This window comes from Seriola aureovittata, chromosome 21, assembly GCF_021018895.1.
Source record: "Seriola aureovittata isolate HTS-2021-v1 ecotype China chromosome 21, ASM2101889v1, whole genome shotgun sequence".
Classification (NCBI taxonomy): domain Eukaryota; kingdom Metazoa; phylum Chordata; class Actinopteri; order Carangiformes; family Carangidae; genus Seriola; species Seriola aureovittata.
Genome location: NC_079384.1, coordinates 9,663,441 through 9,691,097, shown reverse-complemented (window position 1 = coordinate 9,691,097; position 27,657 = coordinate 9,663,441). Strand labels below are relative to the sequence as shown.

The 27,657-nt window shown below is 34.6% G+C and overlaps 1 protein-coding gene and 1 long non-coding RNA gene across 9 annotated transcripts in view; one reads left to right on the top strand and one right to left on the bottom strand.

Moving 5' to 3' along the window:
- Positions 1–27,657, top strand: part of plce1 (phospholipase C, epsilon 1) — a 103,000-nt gene that overhangs the window by 65,047 nt on the left and 10,296 nt on the right. For 3 of the 8 annotated variants that reach the window (XM_056365895.1, XM_056365897.1, XM_056365894.1), the window contains 15 exons: positions 121–279; positions 680–815; positions 1,105–1,146; positions 4,296–4,414; positions 4,862–4,979; positions 6,139–6,276; positions 7,085–7,375; positions 8,406–8,569; positions 9,650–9,911; positions 10,159–10,277; positions 10,538–10,666; positions 10,805–11,002; positions 11,343–11,567; positions 11,770–11,982; positions 12,694–12,805. In XM_056365895.1, the coding sequence (XP_056221870.1) occupies positions 121–279; positions 680–815; positions 1,105–1,146; positions 4,296–4,414; positions 4,862–4,979; positions 6,139–6,276; positions 7,085–7,375; positions 8,406–8,569; positions 9,650–9,911; positions 10,159–10,277; positions 10,538–10,666; positions 10,805–11,002; positions 11,343–11,567; positions 11,770–11,982; positions 12,694–12,805 (2,425 nt within the window). Of the gene's footprint in view, positions 1–120; positions 280–679; positions 816–1,104; positions 1,147–4,295; positions 4,415–4,861; positions 4,980–6,138; positions 6,277–7,084; positions 7,376–8,405; positions 8,570–9,649; positions 9,912–10,158; positions 10,278–10,537; positions 10,667–10,804; positions 11,003–11,342; positions 11,568–11,769; positions 11,983–12,693; positions 12,903–27,657 lie in introns of all 8 variants that reach the window. The other 5 variants (XM_056365900.1, XM_056365899.1, XM_056365898.1 and 2 more) reach the window with 3 other exon arrangements.
- On the bottom strand, positions 26,096–27,329 carry LOC130162248 (uncharacterized). Its single transcript, XR_008826257.1, has 2 exons — positions 27,145–27,329; positions 26,096–26,938 (listed from the first exon to the last, which is right to left on the bottom strand). It is a non-coding gene; the product is annotated as an uncharacterized LOC130162248 (long non-coding RNA).

Genomic DNA, 27,657 nt, shown 5'->3' with positions numbered 1-27,657 from the left:
GAGGATTGCACTACAGCTTCTGAGTTCCCCTCTCCTCCTCTCACTTGACATTACAATCTGATCTGTACCTCAAATTATTTATTCGTGTCTGTCTGTCATGTTTCAATTTTTATCCACTAGACGGTGTTTGGCGAGCGCCTTGTGACACGCTTCCTCTTTGAAAGTGACTTCAGTGATGACCCTCACTTGCCGTCACCACTGCAGCTGCAGGGGAGGATCCTCCTCAAGAATAAGAAGCTGAAAGCCCACCAGGCACCGGTGGACATACTCAAACAGAAGGTTGTGTGGAGAGAAAGACATCCTGTCCGCACTTACACACACATACTATATATATATACAGTATATATGACTGTGTGCATAATTTATATGTAATATAATTTATATCCTTTAATGGTGCTTTTAGGTAGCATGAGTGCATTGAATACTTATCATTGTTGAGTGCTGTCACACATAAATAATAAATGCTAATGTGCTCAAATGTGCATCTCATCACACCATTTTCACTCAGTTTACCTTGCAAACATAGTGTGCTTCAGTATATATACACCATAGATGCAATATATATAATGTATATTTATAGGTGATAGTAGATATAGATCACACTTCAGGTACTGGTATATCTCTATAAATATTAGTTCTCCTCACACACAATTTTTACAATATTTTAACCTTTTCACAGGCTCACCAGCTTGCCCACATGCAGGCCCAGGCTAGCAACGGGTCACCGGGAGTTACTTCGCCTGGCAACCACACCAATGAGGAAGAGGAAGAGGAAGAAGACGAGTACGACTATGACTATGAGTCTCTATCAGATGGTAAGGATAATTGCAATAGGGTTTGTAATGCCTGTAAACGGTGGCAAATACTTTATTTCAGCACAAAATCAACACAGAAACTCAGCTGAACTTAGGGACCTATGAGATTTCCATGGATTCTTTATATGTAGATTCTTATGTTGTAAACCTTGAATCAGGTTCTGTTCACCTTTATTCTGTCTCTCTTCTTTTCAACACTCAGGTCTCTCTTTATGTTGACACTCTGTTTTCACTCCCTTCCTTTTCCTTTTTTTATTTTTATTTTTTATTTTGCCTGCTTTCCACTTAGCTGATGTCCTCACAGCCTCTACTGCCTCGTATGGCCTTGAAGGTAAATGCACAGCTCTGACGCGTCTTTCCCAGTGTTTCCCTCTAATTTTGTTTTGCAGTGGTAGCTGTTGATCTCTCACTGATTCATCTTGTTCTTGGCAAAGTTACAACATTTACAACATAATATTATCCTTCTTAGTATCCAGATGTGATTACTTAAAGGTGCTACTTGTAGAAATTTACCTTGCAATTAATTTTTTCTGGGGAAATTGTGGTTCCTTGATGCAAATTTACTTGCTGTGGTTGTCTACCACTGCAGAATAACTACAGAGGAAACATGGATGTGTGATGGTGTGTGGATGTTCAAGTCAGGTGATCTAGTTCACTGTAGCGATCTTGCTTGGGAACCAGCAGCTCAAATTTGGACCATTACATATTGTGTAATATCTGGAACCTTATAAAAAAAACTTTTTTATTCATTTCAATCTATTTGACAGTAAAAAAATATTTGGAGGGTGTGTTCTTTGATGAGACTTATATGTGCTATCACTGACCGATTGAACTGATGACCAGTGCCACAAGACGTCCTCCCTCACCCTCCCTACTGTAGCTGGTAAAATAAAGACAACCGTGTGTGTTCTTCAGACATTTTGACAACAGCAGAGAGGTTCTTTGTAATAACTCTTACTCATAATGGTTTTAGAATATCATTAGGGTGTCATCTAAGCTTATTTATCACTAGTCAGAGACACCAAGAGTGTTTGTTATGATGTACACTTGTTTTATCACTATTATGAAACTGCAATAGTGCGACAAGCATCCAACCTCCCGGTTTGCCACAGCCATTTTTCTTGAGTGACTTTGTTAATACGCTGTCTGTGTATCCATCATCCAAAATTACTGCTACTTTACATTCAATTCCATCACTATGACCATTGTATTTAGAGTAACCAGGGTGTTGGTTTTTTATAGCAATTGTGATGTGAGCTTGTGTTGTACGTCTCTGTGTTTGGCCCTTTTGTTTTGACACAGAATGTTGTAGACGTCATGCTTTTGGATCACTTCATTTCCCTCTATTTACATACAGTTTAGTCAGGGCAGGATGGGACCACTGTATCTACCTCTACACTATATTGATTGTCCTTACATGGGAAATAGACTTCTATAGCACTTTTCTAGTCTTAACAGCCACTCAAAGTGCTTTACACTAGAAGCCACATTCATACATTTACACACATATTCATACATTTGCTCATATTCATACACCGTTACATCGGGGGCAATTTCAAGTTCAGTATCTTGCACACACTTAGATATGCAGACTGGAGGAGCTGGGAATTGAACCTCCGACATTCCGGGTAGTGGATGACCCACTCCTCTGCCTGAGCCACACATACAGAGTTAGGAATCGCATAAACATTTGTGTATTAAGAAAAAACCCCAAACATTTCATTCAGGATTTTAACAATATGATGTCTGCATGCTTTCTCTTTCTCCCACAAACACATCACCTCCCTTCCTCCACCCCTCTGTACTGTATTTGTCTGTGACCTTGCTAGTGGCTGGGCAGACTCATCAGGGAAACAAAACAAAGCCATCTGGTTTCTCAGGCCCTCCGCTGCCCCCGCACTAAAAAACAGACTGGGGGAAACTACCCTGTCCCGGTCCCAGTCCCAGCTCTGCTCTCTCCTAATCCCTGCCCTCTGCTTGTCCCTGTCGGAAGAACTTACCGGTCATGGACCTTCCAAAAAAGGTTTCTCCAATCTAAACCTCATAGCGTGGTTCCATGTTGCTAAACACACCTTGTTTTAGTCAAATATTAACCTACCAGTGAGCTATCGAGTCATCCTGACTAAATAAACCACCTTCAACTCTGACTGTCTCCATTTTACCATACATGCTTAGAGCTTAACATCAGCTGGCCCAGGAAATACAAACACTTGAGAACTAAGCTGCCAAGTTGCCACAATCCCTTGTTTAACAGTAGCTCCCTCCAGTTCCAGTCTGGTCCTACTCATCTCTCCTGCTGCTGTAGTATGACATTCAGGGTCATCTCTGTGGCTAAACCCTATTCTGAAGAAGAGATTTCAAATGCCAGGATTTAAACAATTCTCTGTGATAAAAAACATCTGCATTTTTACACTGAAATGTTCCTTTTTGTGGTTTTGGCTGCGATGAACGTGTAGGCGGAGTGTGAGCAAAGGGAAGAACTCCCTACTGTTGCTCCTGTTTACAGTTGATAGACATTGCCTTGAATATCAGTAAGGGTGGGAGGGGGTGTTTTTATGGGCGCTTGCTTGGAAACATGCTCATGAGCTCTGCAAGTAGTCAGGGATATACTAAATAACTGCTGATGCTTTTCCTGTCTTAATTATTCTCTTATTGTTCCCACCTGTTCAACGGTTTCCTCCCATTTGAGATGGAGGAGATTCAGACGAGCTGGAGTCACAAAATAAAAGTCCTCCAAAAGTAGTTAATCTCTGAATGAAATACAGAATCACTGTAGAGTTTGAGAATTATTCTTCTGTGGAAATTAGATCCCCGCGAACACACTGAATATGCGTTCACCAGCCCATCAATGTAAGTTACCAGAGCAACTTTTTTTCATCGGAAAATAAAAAAGCAAAGAGAAAAGTGTAAACCATAGACTTGTAACTTCAAACCAAGCGATAACTAACATGGTTGAACACCATAGCTAATGCAGAAGTGCCTTTGAGCTGCAGTTAACTCTAGCGGCCGCTCAACACTCTGACTTTATTCAAGTAACAAGAAAACCCCACCTCCTCTCTTAAAATGAAGTCACTATTTGTTTTGAAGATGTGTTTTCCCAGATGCTAAATTTATGTATTTTGATATATGTATTACTGGTGACTTAACACTATATCAAGAGCAACTGAGACACCAACGGAAAGTTTTTATTTATGGATTTTTGTCAGGTCAGTTTTTGCCTCAACTTCACTAGATCAGTGAAAACTAATGGGTTGAAGGGAGGTACAGTATATTTAGCTGTTTGCTTGCTTGATTAACAGGTGCATGATGGTTGCACACATCAACATTTTTCACCATCAGTATTTTTTGCAGAAAAATACTGCCTAGCCCTCTTTGTTTGGCAAATGAACAAGCTAACAAATGGTTTGGTTGGTGTAAATCCCAGGTATCATCTGTTTTTTTTTTTTGTTGTTTAAATAATTTGTTGTTTTGTCTGTATAGATAACATCCTGGATGACAAGCCAGAGGGGAAGAGCTCAGCAGACAAAGAAGAGCAACCTGTTGATGAAATACCGAAAAGGATGAAGAAGGCTGACAGCACCACGCAGAGCAAAGGAAAGGTCGGGAACTACAGTACTAAATTGACCTAATTGCTGCAGTTATGTTTACATTTAATGACTTTATTTGTTCATGTTATAGCTACAGGGTGCCAGTAGTTTTTTTTGCCATTTGGATTCAAGCCAGTGCTTATTAGTTATTTATTTTGGTTTTATTTACTTAACTATTTTGCTGGCAGATTACATCAAAGACTTACATATATGTTGAAGTCAACACAGATAGGTAAAAATAAGAAAAGAAATGTTAAGATTGAATTTGTTGATGATGTAAAAGTATGAAATTTGGATTGGAATCTGGCATTGAGGTTAAGTACGTAGCCCTGCTGCTTTGTTCCCACTCGCTTCTGCCTGTGCGTCTACGAAGCTCCAGTGCTCCAGTAGGCACATCACTGTCTCTTCAAGTAAAATGTTAATGTGTTCTTCATGTCCTGTGTCTACCTGCACCTGTAGGTGTTTGACATGGAGCTGGGCGAGGAGTTTTACCTTCCTCAGAACAAGAAGGAGAGTCGACAGATTGCTCAGGAGTTGTCCGACCTCGTCATCTACTGCCAGGCTGTGAAATTCCCTGGTAGAGAATATTTTATCATCCTGTCTCTTTGTCAAACACGGTTCTCTCTCTTCTTTCACTTCTCATTTCAACCGGCATTTCGGATTTTTTTACTGTCTTCCCTGTTTTCCTACATGGATTCCCAGTGCAAAGTGATTTATTCTCCGTCAAAATCTATCTTCCACCCTCTCCTCTTTTACTCTTGACATGCAATCATTTTCATTATCTCCTCTTTTCTGTCTTGCCCCACTCCCATGTTATATTTAAGAGGTCAAACCTTTCCCCATGTTTTCAATTTTTTTTTTTTCATTGCATGACATTTAATATCCCTGTATTTTACTCCATTCCTCTCCCACACAGGACACCCACTAAGATGATGAATCCCTTTTTCCCCATGGGAAAGATATGGTTACCATTTTTTGTGTTGTCAGTCCCAGAACTGCACAACAGCACTACATCCCTGTTTCAAATTTGACTAAGGGCCTTTGTCACATGTGACCCTCTGCTGTCTCCCAGTTTTAACTGTCTTGCTTAAGGAGACATGTCAAAAATTAAAATGGTTTAAATTAGAGTATGGCTTTAATTCTAAATACAAAATGCTTTCTGTTCCGCAGTTCAGGATGTTTGACTTTGTTTTCTGTACCCACATAAAACTCCTCTTATTTCGTCTTTATTGGGATCTATCTTCATTCTTTGCTAGCATTTATCTCAAGTATTTCTTTTTGTCCGTTAAATATCCACCTCTTATCTCCTCTTTCCTCCCTTAAGTGTCCTCGTCTCTGCTTGTCTCTTCTTTTCTTTACGTGACATCTGCCCTTATAAACCCGCCTGTGTTTCCACTGGTATTTTATTTGTTTACTGTTTCCAGGGACCTGAGATCTGAGAAGGAGAAGGGAGGGCAACTGGCCCGATTCAGACAGACAGCAGTCTGGTCGCTGTGGTGTCAAACATACTAAAAGTGACGCCTGCAGGACAGAGCAGCAACATACTCATTATGATGCAGTGACAGCTTTTAGAGAAACAAATTGAGAATAAGAAGGCAAAGAGATACTGACTGTCATCATCATCATCATCATCATCATCATCATCATCATCTTCATAGTTGTGGGGTCTCCAGGCTGTCTGCATTTCATTATTGACCACACTCTCTTTTGTTTGCTTGTTGTGTGTGGGAAACCAGGCCTGTCCACGCTGTCTCCGGCCGGCTCTGGCAGAGGGAAGGACAGGGGAAAGAGCAGGAAGTCCATATTTGGCACAGCTCCCGCTCGCTGCAGCACCACAGGGGAGGTCACGACCCAGAGCCGCACCCCTGGGAAAGGTACGTAGTGCCGAGGGGTGCTGATTCTTAGTGTGTGTGTGTGTGTGTGTGTTTGTGTGTGTGTGTGTGTGTGTGTGTGTGTGTGTGTGTGTGTGTGTGTGTGTGTGTGTGTGTGCGCGAGTAAAAGGCAGATTTAGTAGCTTTTGTATTTTTGTTACATTTTTATTTGTGTTTTTTCAGAGATATTTTGAAAAACGTGAATGTTACTGAGGAAGAGTGGGTGGATGTGTATTGAAATAAACAGCAAAAGAATGCAGGACTCCCACTCAATCACTGACATCCATCCAAGTAGATTGACCTAGTGTAGATTAACCTGGGTGCAACTGAATGTGGAATAATTTGATTGGACAAGCAGCTAAAACACTGTTATGGCCATATGTGAACCGAAGAATACAAGCCTATTGATTATTTTAGATCGAGCTTGCTGTTGTGTGCAAAATTTCATGTTGTGATTAACTGAATATTGACTTACTACTTCCTCCTGTTGACAGGAAAATTGCCAATTTTTAAAATCCATGTTGATTTTTCTACTCAACGTGATTTCTTCTGCAGTTATCAAGGAAATTAGAGCTGCAAAATAAAGAAAAAGCTCATCATTTAGTATGAAAACTTGCAGACAACAGCAAGATTCAGGACTTAATAAGCCACAATAAAATTTTAAGTTTGGGGAAAAACATCCTTTGATATTTGTGAAGAGTTTAACTGCCATCAGATTTTACTTTGGCAGAAGATTTTTTTTTCTTATGTTATGTACTTCTGCTGACTGAGAAAATAGGTGTTGAGGTCCTCTCTCTGTCCCCGCGTCCAGGTGGTGCTGAGCGGCTGAGCTGGGAGGAGCAGCAGACATCTCCCATCCTCAACCACCCGACCTCTCTCAGCGCCATCATCCGCACGCCCAAGTGCTACCACATCTCCTCCGTCAACGAGAACGCTGCCAAGCGCCTGTGCCGGCGCTACTCTCAGAAGCTGATCCAACACACTGTGTGCCAGCTGCTCAGGACGTACCCGGCAGCCACCAGGATCGACTCAACGAACCCCAACCCTCTGCTGTTCTGGCTGCACGGTATTCAGCTGGTGGCGCTCAACTATCAGACCGATGGTGAGGACGGAGTTGAGAGATGCTTTTCACTCTTTGTATGCGAATGAGCATCACTTCTAACTTCAACGGCACATTTTGGAATTTGGCAGTTTGTGTCTGTCACAAGTAAACATCACTAATTATTTTTTTTTATTATTTTAGTAAAATATCTCATAGTCGCAAATAGTAACCAGTGGGAGATAAAGGAGAAATGACGAAGGTTGAATGTACTCTGGAAAGGCTGTAATTGTAATTGAGCCAATGCAGCCCATTTTCCACAGGAAAACCCCCCCAGGAAATTTAGATTAACTGTGGTGACATTATATGAGGAGTCTGTGTTATATCTTTGAAAAGTGACAGATACAATGTTTTCTGATGTTCTTTTTAAAGAATTATTTATCCCAAAGTGCTCCTCTACTTTGTTTTTTCCTCTCCTTTTCACTTTTCTCTCGATTTCTTCTTAAATCTCTCTCACTCTCTCCCTGCCTGCCTGTCTCTTTTCTTTTTCTCCGTCTTTTTGTCTTACTTCCCACTGGTTTTCTATTCTTTTCTCATTTGTCTCTCTCCATCCCTAGAAGTTCTCTGTTGTGTGTGTTTGCTGTCTGAACTCAGACGGATTAAGTTATTTCCTCTAAAAGTCTCTCCTCCTCTCACTCATTCTCTTTTGATCCTTGTCTCACTCCCCTCCTGTTTTCTCTTCTTAAGGTCACTCATCCCCTCGTGTTTTTCTTTGCTTCTCAAATTCTATTGTCAATTTATTCCAATTTGGATCAAAGTTTACAAAACATCATCACCCAGTTGTGTGCAAGAATACGCTTACCTGCACACATGCAGGTTTTGTTTATAGGACATTGTTTCAGTCTGTTTGAGCTAAATTGGAGGGAACAACCAAAAACAAACAGGTCAAACAGGGAGAATCACTCCAGCCAACAATATTCCACCTCTTTAATTGCCTTCTTTGCCAATGCTGGTCAGGTGGAGTTGAGGTTTTTTGGTTTTACCTTTTTGCTTCATTGCTAAATGAATTGACTGCTCTTTCTCTTCTTCCCAGATCTGCCCATGCAGTTGAACACAGCGCTGTTTGAGGCCAACGGTGGCTGTGGCTACGTCCTGAAGCCAGCAGTGCTGTGGGACCGTAGCTGTTCACTTTATCAGCAGTTCTGTCCGATGGAGAGAGATGTGGAGAAAATGAGCCCTGCTGTGTATTCCCTCACTGTGAGTTAAAATGATAGATGGAGCAGAATGGAGGATCGGTCAGAATGACCACTTCATCCTCGAGAGTTTTCTCACTTTGCACTTTCATCCTCACTCCTTTTGATCCACACCTTGAGCTATTAGAATATTTTCCATAGTGTAATGTAACGTAATGTAGCTACTTGTATTAGCAAAATGTTTTATTTTCAAATATTTTCCGGGTAGGTGCTGCTTTTATAAAACATTTACTGTTTCAATTTCAGTAAAAGCTTTAAAGTCTTTCGCTGGCCTGTTTTCCGTCTTTCACCTACATATACCTGCAACGACTGCACAGACGTTATGACTCGTATTAGGTCCATTAAGGTGTGTTTGGACAGTTTTATTATCATTATTTGACAGTCATGAAGGCCACCCAGTTAATTCCATACCAGTGAATGAGAACAAGACCTCATTAAGGCTCTGCCCCCACCCCACTCCCCCTCTCTCAGTCTCCATTTATTTTTCAGTCTGTGCTTTTCATCACTTTGCGTCAGTCACTGCACATTTTTTTGCAAAAATGAACAATGAAAGCCTGAACATAACTGCACTAAATCTGTAAGATGTATGTGTGAGAACTGTAGAGAGGAGGAATGTGTTTTAGGTGTGTCATGAAGCTCTGTAATAGTTTGAATTAATGTTAGGAAAGACACAACAATATTATGTTACATTTCCTTGTTCTGTTGCCTTTAATTGCTGTAAACGTTCTTAGCAAGTTGTACTGTTTACTGACTGACATCCATCATCATCTGTCAGGTTCAGATTCTGTGTGTGTGTGTGTGTGTGTGTGTGTGTGTGTGTGTGTGTGTGTGTGTGTGTGTGTGTGGGAGAGAGAGAGACAGGGAGAAGATGAAGTAGAGTCCTTGTTGGCAGGTCAGAGTGACTTCACTGACTGTTGTTTGGCCTCAAGCCTGCTTAGGTTTTCATCAAATGCACTGAAAACAAGCTTGATTTAAAAGCAGGGATAATGTAAAAAGAATCTTAACTGCTAGTGTTGTTGATACATGGCATTATTATGGGTGCTCATTCATCATGTGACACCTCCTCTCCTCTGTTTTCTCTCAGATCGTCTCTGGTCAGAACGTTTGTCCCAGTAACAGCGCTGGCAGCCCCTGCATTGAGGTGGACGTTCTGGGCATGCCCATTGACAGTTGCCACTTCCGTACCAAACCCATTCACCGCAACACCCTCAACCCCATGTGGAATGAGCACTTTCAGTTCACCGTGCACTTTGAAGAGATGTGCTTCCTGCGCTTTGCCGTGGTGGAGAACAACAGTTCCCAGACTACTGCTCAGAGGACTCTGCCTCTGAAAGCCCTCAAATCAGGTAGGAGTCTCAGATGCTTTATAGACCAGGATCTGCAGCTTTTTTGATTAAAAACCAGATATTAATCAGTTCCAGTGTGCAAATATACAGCTAAAAATGCACAAACAAAGACAACAAGAACAAAATCGTGTCAATTACTCAACTTCAGAACACTAAAAAGTTTTAATCCTCTCCATTTTCAGGATTGTAGTATTTGGTATTATTGGATTGCGTACTCAAAACAAGTTCGTTGTCATGTGTGTTTCAGGTTACAGACACGTCCAGTTGAGGACACAGCATAATGAGCCACTTGAAGTGTCCAGCTTATTTATCTACAGCCGCAGAACAGAGGAAGGTCCCACAGGGGGCGCTACTCCCTCATCCTTGGTAAGACTTATTCAGGTCAGGTCTTGAGATGTTAATGTTAAATGTTGTTAATATTTTAAATATTGTAGACCGCAATCCAAAAATCTTCAAAGAAATCCTGCCGGCACTGTAAGCAATATCATCGTTGTGAATTACTTTGGTTTTATGTAATCATACTCTCTGAGGAGAAAGCCAGAGAGGCTGTCTAATAAAGCAGAAACATCACGACAGTATGTTTCGTAGTAACCTGCTGCCTTGCTCCTCTCCTGCTCTCCACACAGCTGTTCAGTTCAGAGGAGAAACGTGCTTCCCAGCAGCACCAGGTGACGGTGCATGAAGCCCCTGGTCCTGAGCCCTTCACTGTGTTCGGTGTTACTGAGCAGACCACTGCCAAACAGCTGCTGGACACAGTTAGTAACTCTAAGATTTATGATGCTTGAATTATGTAATTGCAGCCTGGGAACCCCTGCCTCCCGGCACACCTTTATGTCATCTTATGTCTTGTTTCCTGCATACCTAAAGTTTTTCCTCTCACCTCTCACCCACAGGTAGTAGTGTCTGCAGGAAACCCGTCCGATTACTTCCTTTGTGAGGAGAGGGTTCCTCTGTTGAAGGAGCGCAGTGAGGTCAAGCGTTGTGCTCAGCATCGACCGCTAGCACCTGAAGAGGAGGTGGTCAGGCTGGTCTTCAGCTGGAATGCTGAAGAGGGATATGTGGGGAGGATTTGCCTCAAAACAAGAGAGGAGGTGTGCACAGAGTCTTTTTAGTTAAATTCATTGAAAGTATTAGAACACAATCAGCTTGTGTCTTTGGAAAAGAGGAAAAATATTCATGGTTTTATTGTTTTTTTTTAATTGAATTTATCTGTTGAATGACTCAGAACAGTTTAATCTATATGTATATATTTTAATATAAGCTGTTATCCCAATTAATGTAATTGAATTTAACTTAAAATTCAATAAATACTATAGACTGTATTTATGTTTATTTTATGTAGAGTATGTCTCCCCCTTGTGGTCATCCTATACAATTGATGATACATTGGGGCTGATTTACATCTGTTATTCTGTTGATTTATTGTTGCAGAACTTAAATGAGAAGAACACGGTGCCAGATGGAGAGGAGGAGGTGACTGTGGGAAGTAGAGAAGGTGCAGGAGGAGGAGGAGGAGGAGGAGCAGGGGGACCAGGAGGAGGAGGAGGAGGGGAGGATGAAATGTTCTTTGTCCAGGTCCATGAAGTTTCACCAGAACAGCCTCACACTGTGATCAAGGCCCCGCGCTACAGCACGGCTCAGGACATCATACAGCAGGTGAGGACATTCAAGGAAGCATTTACCTGATTAAAGTTTTGGTCTAAGGAGACAATATCAAGGAAGTCAAAGTTTCTGAATGCAGAACAAACATCGAACATTATAAAAGCATATAAAATAGGGCCATGTCTGTCAGAAGCACTACCCTTTAGTTCAATTTTATTTTAGACTAATGTTCTCTGTGTTTGCCTCTCTTGGTCAGACTCTGTCAAAAGCCAAGTATTCCTACAGTATCCTTTCAAACCCCAATCCATGCGACTATGTCTTGATGGAGGAAGTGACCAAGGACGTGGGCTCGAAGAAGTCCTCCGCCGCCAAACCTTTGCAGCGGGTGCTGTTGGATCACGAGTGTGTCTATCAAGCACAGAATCGCTGGCGGGGCGCGGGAAAGTTCATTCTTAAGCTGAAAGAGCAGGTAGCTCTAAGCATGGTCAACACTTTTCAGTGCTAGAGACGTTTTAGTTTTTGTTTTCCATGCTTTTACTTTACAATTATGTGCATTACCTGTTTCCTCCTTCCTGAAAACTGCACTACTAACACCTTGACTGCTTCATATGTGAACTGAATCCTTGCAGCTTTGTGTGTGCTTGCAAAAACTGATTGACTGTTTCTCTAACTTCCTGTTTTTCAGGAAGATTCTGTTATTCACATCTCAATTAATCCATGTCGTTGTGTCATAACACCTGCATGATGGATTGTATGGGCTTTAACCTGTCACTGCTTCCCTTGTTGTTTTGTGCACTTCTGTTTGTGCTTGTGATTTATATTGCCATGTTAAGCTTTGTCTGCTTATCTCGATCTACTGTTTTTATGTTTTATGTCTGTCAGTATTTATTTTATTTATTCATCATCCATTTACACCTGTGACCTTCTTCTGTGACGTATTTGTAAATATGAACATGTTGTTCAATGACCTGCCTTGTTGAATAAAGGTGAAGCATTTTTTAAATTTCCGTTTTTTTTTTCATTTTTTTTTTTTTCACAAAAAATACAGCATTGAATCTAATGAATTGTTACCAAAATAGAGAGCAAGACCTGTATCTTTTTAAATTTTAAAGAAGAAAACCACTCAAAACCTCCTGGCACATTTCTCTTTGCTCTTTATGCATTCTATTTCTGCTTCCAGGTGGTGCGGGAGGACAAAAAGAAAGTAATTTCCTTCGCCAGCGAGCTCAAGAAGCTGACTAGTCGCAGTCGCAGTATGACGACTGGCAGCGGAGTGGACGGTCCTGCCCAGAGTAAGGATGATAGAGCTGCATGCTGTGTGGCTCTGACAGAGCTCCAGGAGTGAGGCTCACACTCTGCCTGCTGTCTGTGCATGGAAAGGCAACAGAGGTACCGTATGTTGTCTCTAACCTCTAACACTGCAACAGGAAAAACTTAATATGAACAAAAAACTTTAAGGTGCCAGTCTGAATTTCTAAAACTTCAAAAAAGAAAAAAAAGGTTTACTCAATGATTTAAACACATGAACCTTAAACAGCTAAATAAAGACATAAAGACATTTCTCAGTAATAGTACTTATTTTACAAGCAGTATCTGTGTAGAATTCAATTGGATTTTGGTGCTTTTGAGATGCAAGTACAATGGAGAGAAGCTAAAATTGAAGTGACACAACATGCACATCACAAGGTCGATTTGGAGCTGATCATTATCTCCCACTTATCATAGATGTGTAAATTTCCATTTTTCTGAGCACTTTGACAAAATAACCTCAGCACTTAAGTGTGATGTAATCGAAAGCTCCAGAACAGTCACTAAATGAACCCTTCATGATGAGATTGTTTTGCTAACTATGTTTTCTAAGGTCAAAAATGAACCTTTGATCTCATCCAGGTTTGAGTAGGTTTGAGGTGTAGTTGCTGTATTTGGATTACTGTTACAGCATGAAACTCTCACATTTTTCTCACAATAAAAAAAAATGAATCAGGTTAATTTACTCTAAGACTTTGTCTTAATGTATTAAATTCAGAATAAGATCTTGAATATATTTTTCTTAAGGAAGGACAAGGACTGAAATAGAGCCAGCTCATAATTATACCCAAAGAGAATGCTTCAATAGAGGTGGGTGGGAAGCAGTGAAATCCCACAAAAGTTGTTTAGTGTCATAGATTACAAATACATACAAAATAGTAAGAGAACATCCCCTTTTAACACACCATGCAAAAGGACTTTGAAGTAAATTAATCCTAAATATACTGGACTACACAAAAAAAAAGGGTCATATTAGGCTAAATGGCTTTTAGCACCATTTGTCGGCTATATAAGAGGTCTGCAATTAGCATCTTCATATGCACATTTCTTTATTCAATAATTTTATGTGTCGAGGGGATATGAAAGTAGATTTGTATTAATATTGTTTGTGTGAACAGATTGACAATCCGTGTGTAAATGTATAATCTGTAAATATAAAACACCTTCCACAAATACAAAAAATAAATTTGCAAATTCAGATTTTCAAATACACAAAGAAATTTGACAAGTAAAAACAAAATATCTTTGAATACAAACAATTCATTTGAAAAAAAATGGAAAGCATTTGTGAATATCTTCCTAGCATTTACAACTTTCATAAAGACATTTGTGAATCAATTTTCTATTTGTGAAGCAAAAAGAATTTCTGGATCTCACTTCTAGATATCCACAATTCTAGATACAGCAGGTGTCATTTCTTTACCATTGAGTTTATTGTAATCATTCAGTCCATTTGCTGTTTACAGCATAATTGGTTTTCTACATGTAGACGAGAATCACTTGGCAGTTTTCTTCATTAATCCTGTGCTGTCAGTAAACTAACCGACTGATCTCTTACAGGTGGTAATAGCAAGGCCGGCCCAAGGACATTTTTTGTGACTTTTTTTGCGTTCATATACTATGTCGTTTTTATGTCTTTTAATGCTTTACTATACTATTACCTATTTATAATTTTTTGTGCCTTACTGTACAATGACGTTTTTATGTCGTTTTTATGCCTTACTATACTACCTGGTTTTTATGACTTTTTAGGCCTTACTATATTGAGATGTTTCTATGACCTTTTATGCCTTTCTATAGTCTGTTGTATCTATGACTTTTTATGCCTTGCTATAGCATGTCGTTTTTATGACTAACTATACTATGATGTTTTTATGAAATTTTATACCTTTCTATATACTATGACGTTTTTATGACTTTTTATGCCTGACTATACCATGACGTTTTTATGACTTTTTATGCCTAACTATACTATGACGTTTTTATGACCTTTCATGCCTTCATACACAATGACCTTTTTATGACCTTTTACGACTTTTTATGCCTTACAATATTATGCCATTTTAATGACTTTTTAAACACTAATATACTATGACGTTTTGATGAAATTTTATACCTTACTATATACTATGATGTTTTTATGACTTTTCATGCCTGACTATACCATGACGTTTTTATGACTTTTTATGCCTAACTATACTATGACGTTTTTATGACCTTTTATGTCTTACTATACTATGACTTTTTAATGACCTTTTATGCTTTACTATACTATGAAGTTTTTATGCCTCACTATACCATGATGTTTTATGATTTTTTATGCCATACTATACTGTACCGTTTTTAGGCCTCACTATATTATGACGTTTTTATGACGTTTTATGCCTTAATACACAATGACGTTTTTATGGCATTTAATGACCTTTTATGCCTTTCTATACTATGTCGTATATATGACTTTTTATGCCTTACTATACTATGTCATTTTTTTGACTTTTTGTGCTTTACTATACTATGATTTTTTTGTGACCTTTTATGCCTTACTATACTATGATGTTTTTATGACTTTTTATGCCTTACTATACTATACTATGACGTTTTTATGCCTCACTATGTTAAGTGTTTTTCAGGACTTTTTATGCCCTACTATACTATGAATTATTTATGATCAATATGTTATGACATTTTTATGACTTTTTATCGCTTTCCATAGTATGTCGTATTATGAGTTTTTATGCCTTACTCTACAATGTCGATTTTATTACTTTTTGTGCCTTACTATACTATGACTTTTTTATGACCTTTTATGCCTTACTATACTATGTCGTATTATGACTTTTTATGCCTTACTATAAAAGACCTTTTTATGACTTTTTATGCCTTACTATATTATGACGTTCTTATGACCTTTTATGCCTTTCTATACTATGTCGTATATATGACTTTTTATGCCTTACTATACTATGTCATTTTCAATGACCTTTTATCCCTTACTATACCATGACCTTTTTTTAACCTTTTATGTCTTACTATACTATGACATTTTTATCACTTTTTATGCTTTGCTATACTATGACTTTTTATGCCTTACTATACTATAACTTTTCAATGACCTTTTATCCCTTACTATACCATGACTTTGTTTAACCTTTTATGCCTTACTATACTATGAAGTTTTAATGACTTCTTATGCCTGACAATATTATGCCATTTGTATGACTTTTTAAGTCTTACCATACTATGACGTTTTTTTTACTTTTCATGTCTTACTATACTTTGACATTTTTATCACTTTTTATGCTTTGCTATACTATGACGTTTAATGCCTTAATGCACAATGACGTATTTATGGCCTTTTATGACGTTTTATGCCTTACTATACTATGACGTTCTTATGACCTTTTATGCCTTTCTATACTATGTCGTATATATGACTTTTTATGCCTTACTATACTATGACATCTTTATGTGTTTTTATGCCTTACAATATTATGCCATTTTTATGACTTTTTAAGCCCTACTATACTATGACGTTTTTCTGACTTTTTATGTCTTACTATACTTTGACATTTTTATCACTTTTTATGCTTTGCTATACTATGTCGTATATATGAATTTTTACGCCTTACTATACTATGACATTTTTATGTGTTTTTATGCCTTACAATATTATGCCATTTTTCTGACTTTTTAAGCCCTACTATACTATGACATTTTTATACCTTTTTATGTCTAACTAAACTATGCCATTTTTGACTTTTTATGCCTCACTATACCATGATGTTTTATGATTTTTTATGCCATACTATACTGTACCGTTTTTAGGCCTCACTATATTATGACGTTTTTATGACGTTTTATGCCTTAATACACAATGACGTTTTTATGGCATTTAATGACCTTTTATGCCTTTCTATACTATGTCGTATATATGACTTTTTATGCCTTACTATACTATGTCATTTTTTTGACTTTTTGTGCTTTACTATACTATGATTTTTTTGTGACCTTTTATGCCTTACTATACTATGATGTTTTTATGACTTTTTATGCCTTACTATACTATACTATGACGTTTTTATGCCTCACTATGTTAAGTGTTTTTCAGGACTTTTTATGCCCTACTATACTATGAATTATTTATGATCAATATGTTATGACATTTTTATGACTTTTTATCGCTTTCCATATTATGTCGTATTATGAGTTTTTATGCCTTACTCTACAATGTCGATTTTATTACTTTTTGTGCCTTACTATACTATGACTTTTTTATGACCTTTTATGCCTTACTATACTATGTCGTATTATGACTTTTTATGCCTTACTATAAAAGACCTTTTTATGACTTTTTATGCCTTACTATATTATGACGTTCTTATGACCTTTTATGCCTTTCTATACTATGTCGTATATATGACTTTTTATGCCTTACTATACTATGTCATTTTCAATGACCTTTTATCCCTTACTATACCATGACCTTTTTTTAACCTTTTATGTCTTACTATACTATGACATTTTTATCACTTTTTATGCTTTGCTATACTATGACTTTTTATGCCTTACTATACTATAACTTTTCAATGACCTTTTATCCCTTACTATACCATGACTTTGTTTAACCTTTTATGCCTTACTATACTATGAAGTTTTAATGACTTCTTATGCCTGACAATATTATGCCATTTGTATGACTTTTTAAGTCTTACCATACTATGACGTTTTTTTTACTTTTCATGTCTTACTATACTTTGACATTTTTATCACTTTTTATGCTTTGCTATACTATGACATTTTTATGCCTTTTTATGTCTAACTAAACTATGACGTTTTTATGACATTTTATGCCTTAATACACAATGATGTATTTATGGCCTTTTATGACTTTTTATGCCTTACTATAGTATGACGTTCTTATGACCTTTTATGCCTTACTATACTATGACATTTTTATGTGTTTTTATGCCTTACAATATTATGCCATTTTTCTGACTTTTTAAGCCCTACTATACTATGACATTTTTATGCCTTTTTATGTCTAACTAAACTATGCCATTTTTATGACTTTTTAAGCCCTACTATACTATGACGTTTTTCTGACTTTTTATGTCTTACTATACTTTGACATTTTTATCACTTTTTATGCTTTGCTATACTATGACGTTTTTTTGACTTTTTATGTCTTATTAAACGATGAAATTTTTATGACGTTTTATGCCTTAATACACAATGACGTATTTATGGCCTTTTATGACTTTTTATGCCTTACTATACTATGACGTTCTTATGACCTTTTATGCCTTTCTATACTATGTCGTATATATGACTTTTTATGCCTTACTATACTATGTCATTTTCAATGACCTTTTATCCCTTACTATACCATGACCTTTTTTTAACCTTTTATGTCTTACTATACTATGACATTTTTATCACTTTTTATGCTTTGCTATACTATGACTTTTTATGCCTTACTATACTATAACTTTTCAATGACCTTTTATCCCTTACTATACCATGACTTTTTTTAACCTTTTATGCCTTACTATACTATGAAGTTTTAATGACTTCTTATGCCTGACAATATTATGCCATTTGTATGACTTTTTAAGCCTAACCATACTATGACGTTTTTTTGACTTTTTATGTCTTACTAAACTATGACATTTTTATGACGTTTTTTTGACTTTTTATATCTTACTAAACTATGACATTTTTATGACGTTTAATGCCTTAATGCACAATGACGTATTTATGGCCTTTTATGACGTTTTATGCCTTACTATACTATGACGTTCTTATGACCTTTTATGCCTTTCTATACTATGTCGTATATATGACTTTTTATGCCTTACTATACTATGACATCTTTATGTGTTTTTATGCCTTACAATATTATGCCATTTTTATGACTTTTTAAGCCCTACTATACTATGACGTTTTTCTGACTTTTTATGTCTTACTATACTTTGACATTTTTATCACTTTTTATGCTTTGCTATACTATGTCGTATATATGAATTTTTACGCCTTACTATACTATGACATTTTTATGTGTTTTTATGCCTTACAATATTATGCCATTTTTCTGACTTTTTAAGCCCTACTATACTATGACATTTTTATACCTTTTTATGTCTAACTAAACTATGCCATTTTTGACTTTTTAAGCCCTACTATACGATGACGTTTTTCTGACTTTTTATGTCTTACTATACTATGACATTTTTATCACTTTTTATGCTTTGCTATACTATGACATTTTTATGCCTTACTAAACTATGACGTTTTTATGACGTTTAATGCCTTAATGCACAATGACGTATTTATGGCCTTTTATGACTTTTTATGCCTTACTATAGTATGACGTTCTTATGACCTTTTATGCCTTTCTATACTATGTTGTATATATGACTTTTTATGCCTTACTATACTATGACATTGTTATGTGTTTTTATGCCTTACAATAATCTGCCATTTTTATGACTTTTTAAGCCTACTATACTATGACGTTTTTCTGACTTTTTATGTCTTACTATACTTTGACATTTTTATCACTTTTTATGCTTTGCTATACTATGACATTTTTATGCCTTTTTATGTCTGACTAAACTATGACGTTTTTCTGACGTTTAATGCCTTAATGCACAATGACGTATTTATGGCCTTTTATGACTTTTTATGCCTTACTATACTATGACATTCTTATGACCTTTTATGCCTTTCTATACTATGTCGTATATATGACTTTTTATGCTTTACTATACTATGACATTTTTATGCCTTTTTATGTCTAACTAAACTATGATGTTTCTATGACGTTTAATGCCTTAATGCACAATGACGTATTTATGGCCTTTTATGACTTTTTATGCCTTACTATACTATGACATTCTTATGACCTTTTATGCCTTTCTATACTATGTCGTATATATGACTTTTTATGCCTTACTATACTTTGACATTTTTATCACTTTTTATGCTTTGCTATACTATGTCGTATATATGAATTTTTATGCCTTACTATACTATGACATTTTTATGTGTTTTTATGCCTTACAATATTATGCCATTTTTCTGACTTTTTAAGCCCTACTATACTATGACGTTTTTCTGACTTTTTAATTCTTACTATACTAAGACATTTTTATCACTTTTTATGCTTTGCTATACTATGACATTTTTATGCCTTTTTATGTCTAACTAAACTATGACGTTTTTATGACGTTTTATGCCTTAATACACAATGACGTATTTATGGCCTTTTATGACTTTTTATGCCTTACTATAGTATGACGTTCTTATGACCTTTTATGCCTTACTATACTATGACATTTTTATGTGTTTTTATGCCTTACAATATTATGCCATTTTTCTGACTTTTTAAGCCCTACTATACTATGACATTTTTATGCCTTTTTATGTCTAACTAAACTATGCCATTTTTATGACTTTTTAAGCCCTACTATACTATGACGTTTTTCTGACTTTTTATGTCTTACTATACTTTGACATTTTTATCACTTTTTATGCTTTGCTATACTATGTCGTATATATGAATTTTTATGCCTTACTATACTATGACATTTTTATGTGTTTTTATGCCTTACAATATTATGCCATTTTTCTGACTTTTTAAGCCCTATTATACTATGACATTTTTATACCTTTTTATGTCTAACTAAACTATGCCATTTTTGACTTTTTAAGCCCTACTATACGATGACGTTTTTCTGACTTTTTATGTCTTACTATACTATGACATTTTTATCACTTTTTATGCTTTGCTATACTATGACATTTTTATGCCTTACTAAACTATGACGTTTTTATGACGTTTAATGCCTTAATGCACAATGACGTATTTATGGCCTTTTATGACTTTTTATGCCTTACTATAGTATGACGTTCTTATGACCTTTTATGCTTTTCTATACTATGTTGTATATATGACTTTTTATGCCTTACTATACTATGACATTGTTATGTGTTTTTATGCCTTACAATAATCTGCCATTTTTATGACTTTTTAAGCCCTACTATACTATGACGTTTTTCTGACTTTTTATGTCTTACTATACTTTGACATTTTTATCACTTTTTATGCTTTGCTATACTATGACATTTTTATGCCTTTTTATGTCTGACTAAACTATGACGTTTTTCTGACATTTAATGCCTTAATGCACAATGACGTATTTATGGCCTTTTATGACTTTTTATGCCTTACTATACTATGACATTCTTATGACCTTTTATGCCTTTCTATACTATGTCGTATATATGACTTTTTATGCCTTACTATACTATGACATTTTTATGCCTTTTTATGTCTGACTAAACTATGACGTTTTTCTGACATTTAATGCCTTAATGCACAATGACGTATTTATGGCCTTTTATGACTTTTTATGCCTTACTATACTATGACATTCTTATGACCTTTTATGCCTTTCTATACTATGTCGTATATATGACTTTTTATGCCTTACTATACTATGACATTTTTATGCCTTTTTATGTCTAACTAAACTATGACGTTTCTATGACGTTTCTATGACGTTTAATGCCTTAATGCACAATGACGTATTTATGGCCTTTTATGACTTTTTATGCCTTACTATACTATGACATTCTTATGACCTTTTATGCCTTTCTATACTATGTTGTATATATGACTTTTTATGCCTTACTATACTATGACATTGTTATGTGTTTTTATGCCTTACAATAATCTGCCATTTTTATGACTTTTTAAGCCCTACTATACTATGACGTTTTTCTGACTTTTTTATGTCTTACTATACTTTGACATTTTTATCACTTTTTATGCTTTGCTATACTATGACATTTTTATGCCTTTTTATGTCTGACTAAACTATGACGTTTTTCTGACATTTAATGCCTTAATGCACAATGACGTATTTATGGCCTTTTATGACTTTTTATGCCTTACTATACTATGACATTCTTATGACCTTTTATGCCTTTCTATACTATGTCGTATATATGACTTTTTATGCCTTACTATACTATGACATTTTTATGCCTTTTTATGTCTGACTAAACTATGACGTTTTTCTGACATTTAATGCCTTAATGCACAATGACGTATTTATGGCCTTTTATGACTTTTTATGCCTTACTATACTATGACATTCTTATGACCTTTTATGCCTTTCTATACTATGTCGTATATATGACTTTTTATGCCTTACTATACTATGACATTTTTATGCCTTTTTATGTCTAACTAAACTATGACGTTTCTATGACGTTTCTATGATGTTTAATGCCTTAATGCACAATGACGTATTTATGGCCTTTTATGACTTTTTATGCCTTACTATACTATGACATTCTTATGACCTTTTATGCCTTTCTATACTATGTCGTATATATGACTTTTTATGCCTTACTATACTTTGACATTTTTATCACTTTTTATACTTTGCTATACTATGTCGTATATATGAATTTTTATGCCTTACTATACTATGACATTTTTATGTGTTTTTATGCCTTACAATATTATGCCATTTTTCTGACTTTTTAAGCCCTACTATACTATGACGTTTTTCTGACTTTTTAATTCTTACTATACTAAGACATTTTTATCACTTTTTATGCTTTGCTATACTATGACATTTTTATGCCTTACTATACTATGACGTTTTTATGACTTTTTATGCCTTAATACACAATGACATATTTATGGCCTTTTATGACTTTTTATGCCTTACTATACTATGACGTTCTTATGACCTTTTATGCCTCCCTATACTATGTCGTATATATGACTTTTTATGCCTTACTATACTATACTATAACGTTTTTATGCCTCACTGTTATGTCGTTTTTCAGGACTTTTTATGCCCTACTATACTATGAATTTTTTATGCCTCAGTATATTATGACGTTTTTATGACTTTTTATGGCTTTCTGTAGTATGTCGTATGATGACTTTTTATGCCTTACTATACAATGTCGATTTTATGACTTTTTGTGCCTTACTACACTATGACGTTATTTTGACTTTTTATGTCTTACTATGACATTTTTTTCACTTTTTTCTGCTTTGCTATACTCTGACTTTTATGCGTTTCTGTACTATGGCGTTTTTATGATTTTTTATTTCTTACTATACTATGACTTTTCAATTACCTTCTATCCCTTACTATACCATGACCTTTTTTTAACCTTTTATGTCTTAATATACTATGACGTATTTATGACTTTTTATGCCTCACTACACTATGACATTTTTATTCCTCACTATATTATGTCGTTTTTATGACTTTTTATGCCTTACTATACTATGACTTTTTTATGACCTTTTATCCCTTACTATACTATAATGTTTTTATGACTTTTTATGCCTTACTATATTATCACTTTTTAATGACCTTTTATTGCTTATTATACTATAATGTTTTTATAACCTTTAATGCCTTACTATACTATGACTTTTTAATGACCTTTAATGGCTTACTATACTTTGACGTTTTATGCCGTACTATAGAATGTCTTACTTATGACTTTTTATGCCTCATTCTACTATGACTTTTCAATGACCTTTTAATCTTTACTGTAATATGACTTTTTTATGACCTTTTAATCTTTACTATAGTATGACATTTTTATGACTTTTTGTGCCTTTCTATACTATGACTTTTTATGACATTTTATGCCTTACTATACTATGACATTTTTATGCTTTACTATAGTATGACTTTTTTACCACTTTTCATGCTTTTTTATACTATGACTTTTTTATGACCTTTTATGCTTCACTTTAATATGACGTTTTCTGCCTTACTATAGTATGTTTCACAGCCTTACTTAATGGCTTGACAAGAAGTAAGTGGAGACGACACGAATTGGCAGGTAAATAATTTATTTACAACAAGGAAAATGATATGTAGGTTCAACAAACAACTGAAATATAATGTACAAAAGAATGTCCACAGATGCCATCAGGTTTGCCAGGAGCATGGGAGCGACGACGAAGACAGCCAGAGAGACAGCTAGAGAGGTCAGATAGCCAGGACTGAAATGGGGAAGAATTTATGCAGCACTACAGGCTCAGGTCCATCCAGCACCTGAAAGGAAATCAGCAAAAACAAATAGGGACACAGAGTGCCCTGGTGGAGGGGTCATCACATGTCATTTTTACTCCTTAGCATAGTATGTCGATGTTTGACATTTTATGCCTAACAATACTATGACTTTTTTATGACGTTTTATGCCTTACTGTACCACGTCATTTTTTGACATTTATATGCCTTGCTATACTATGAAATTTTTATGACTTTTTATGCCTTAGTATACTATGACATTTTTATGCTTTCATACACAATGACGTTTGTATGACTTTTTATGCATTGCTTTCCTACGATGTTTTTGTGAATTTTTATGCCTTGTATACGATGTCGTTTTTCTGACTTTTTGTGCCTTAATATAATATGACTTTTTTATGACCTTTTATGCCTTACTATACTATGACGTTATGACTTTTATGCCTTACTGTACTGACGTTTTTATGATTTTTTATTTCTTACTATACTATGACTTTTCAATGACCTTTTATCCCTTACTATACCATGACTTTTTTTTAACCTTTTATGCCTTACTATACTATGACATATTTATGACTTTTTATGCCTTAATATACTATGACATTTTTATGAGCTTTTATGCCTTATTATACTATTATATTTTTATTCCTCATTATATTATGTCGTTTTTATGACTTTTTATGCCTTACTATACTATGACTTTTTTATGACCTTTTATCCCTTACTATACTATGACATTTTTATCACGTTTTTATGCTTTGCTATACTATGACTTTTTATGCCTTTTTATCTCTAACTAAACTATAATGTTTTTATGACTTTTTATGCCTTACTATACTATGACATATGTATGACTTTTTATGCCTTATTATACTATGACATTTTTATGACCTTTTATGCCTTACTATACTATTACATTTTTATTCCTCACTATATTATGTCGTTTTTATGACTTTTTATGCCTTACTATACTATGACTTTTTTATGACCTTTTATCCCTTACTATACTATGACATTTTTTATCACTTTTTTATCTCTTACTATACCATGACTTTTTTTAACCTTTTATGCCTTACTATACTATGACATATTTATGACTTTTTATGCCTTAATATACTATGACATTTTTATGACCTTTTATGCCTTATTATACTATTACAATTTTATTCCTCACTATACTATGACTTTTTTATGACCTTTTATCCCTCACTATACTATGACATTTTTATCACTTTTTTATCTCTTACTATACCATGACTTTTTTATGACCTTTTATCCCTTACTATACTATAATGTTTTTATGACTTTTTATGCCTTACTATACTATGACATATTTATGACTTTTTATGCCTTACTATACTATGACATTTTTATGACTTTTTATGCCTTACTATACTATGACATTTTTATGACCTTTTATGTCTTACTATACTATTACATTTTTATTCCTCACTATATTATGTCGTTTTTATGACTTTTTATGCCTTACTATACTATGACATTTTTATGACTTTTTATGCCTTACTATACTATGACATTTTTATGACCTTTTATGTCTTACTATACTATTACATTTTTATTCCTCACTATATTATGTCGTTTTTATGACTTTTTATGCCTTACTATACTATGACTTTTTTATGACCTTTTATCCCTTACTATACTATGACATTTTTATGACCTTTTATCCCTTACTATACTATGACATTTTTATCACGTTTTTATGCTTTGCTATACTATGACTTTTTATGCCTTATTATACTATGACATTTTTATGACCTTTTATGCCTTACTATACTATGACATTTTTTATCACTTTTTTATCTCTTACTATACCATGACTTTTTTTAACCTTTTATGCCTTACTATACTATGACATATTTATGACTTTTTATGCCTTAATATACTATGACATTTTTATGACCTTTTATGCCTTATTATACTATTACAATTTTATTCCTCACTATATTATGTCGTTTTTATGACTTTTTATGCCTTACTATACTATGACTTTTTTATGACCTTTTATCCCTTACTATACTATGACTTTTTTATGACTTTTTATGCCTTACTATACTATGACTTTTTTATGACCTTTTATGCCTTACTATACTATGACATATTTATGACTTTTTATGCCTTAATATACTATGACATTTTTATGACCTTTTATGCCTTATTATACTATTACAATTTTATTCCTCACTATACTATGACTTTTTTATGACCTTTTATCCCTCACTATACTATGACATTTTTATCATGTTTTTATGCTTTGCTATACTATGACTTTTTATGCCTTTTTATCTCTAACTAAACTATAATGTTTTTATGACTTTTTATGCCTTACTATACTATGACATATTTATGACTTTTTATGCCTTACTATACTATGACATTTTTATGACTTTTTATGCCTTACTATACTATGACATTTTTATGACCTTTTATGTCTTACTATACTATTACATTTTTATTCCTCACTATATTATGTCGTTTTTATGACTTTTTATGCCTTACTATACTATGACTTTTTTATGACCTTTTATCCCTTACTATACTATGACATTTTTATGACCTTTTATCCCTTACTATACTATGACATTTTTATCACGTTTTTATGCTTTGCTATACTATGACTTTTTATGCCTTTTTATCTCTAACTAAACTATAATGTTTTTATGACTTTTTATGCCTTACTATACTATGACATATTTATGACTTTTTATGCCTTATTATACTATGACATTTTTATGACCTTTTATGCCTTACTATACTATTACATTTTTATTCCTCACTATATTATGTCGTTTTTATGACTTTTTATGCCTTACTATACTATGACTTTTTTATGACCTTTTATCCCTTACTATACTATGACATTTTTATCACGTTTTTATGCTTTGCTATACTATGACTTTTTATGCCTTTTTATCTCTAACTAAACTATAATGTTTTTATGACTTTTTATGCCTTACTATACTATGACATATTTATGACTTTTTATGCCTTACTATACTATGACATTTTTATGACCTTTTATGTCTTACTATACTATTACATTTTTATTCCTCACTATATTATGTCGTTTTTATGACTTTTTATGCCTTATTATACTATGACTTTTTTATGACCTTTTATCCCTTACTATACTATGACATTTTTATCACTTTTTTATCCCTTACTATACCATGACTTTTTTTAACCTTTTATGCCTTACTATACCATGACATATTTACGACTTTTTATGCCTTAATATACTATGACATTTTTATGACCTTTTATGCCTTACTATACTATTACATTTTTATTCCTCACTATATTATGTCGTTTTTATGACTTTTTATGCCTTACTTACTATGACTTTTTTATGACCTTTTATCCCTTACTATACTGTGACATTTTTATCACTTTTTTATGCTTTGCTATACTATGACTTTTTATGCCTTTTTATCTCTAACTAAACTATAATGTTTTTATGACTTTTTATGCCTTACTATACTATGACATATTTATGACTTTTTATGCCTTATTATACTATGACATATTTATGACTTTTTATGCCTTAAAGGGGACATATTATGCTCCTTTTCAACAAGTTTGAATAAGTCTCAGAGGTCCCCAAAGCATGTATTTGAAGCTTTTTGCTAAAAAATCCACTCCGATCCTATATTTCAGCATACCTGTAAACCCCTCTTTTTGAGCCCTGTTCAGAACAGGCTGTTTCTGTGTCTGTAGCTTTAAATGCAATGAGC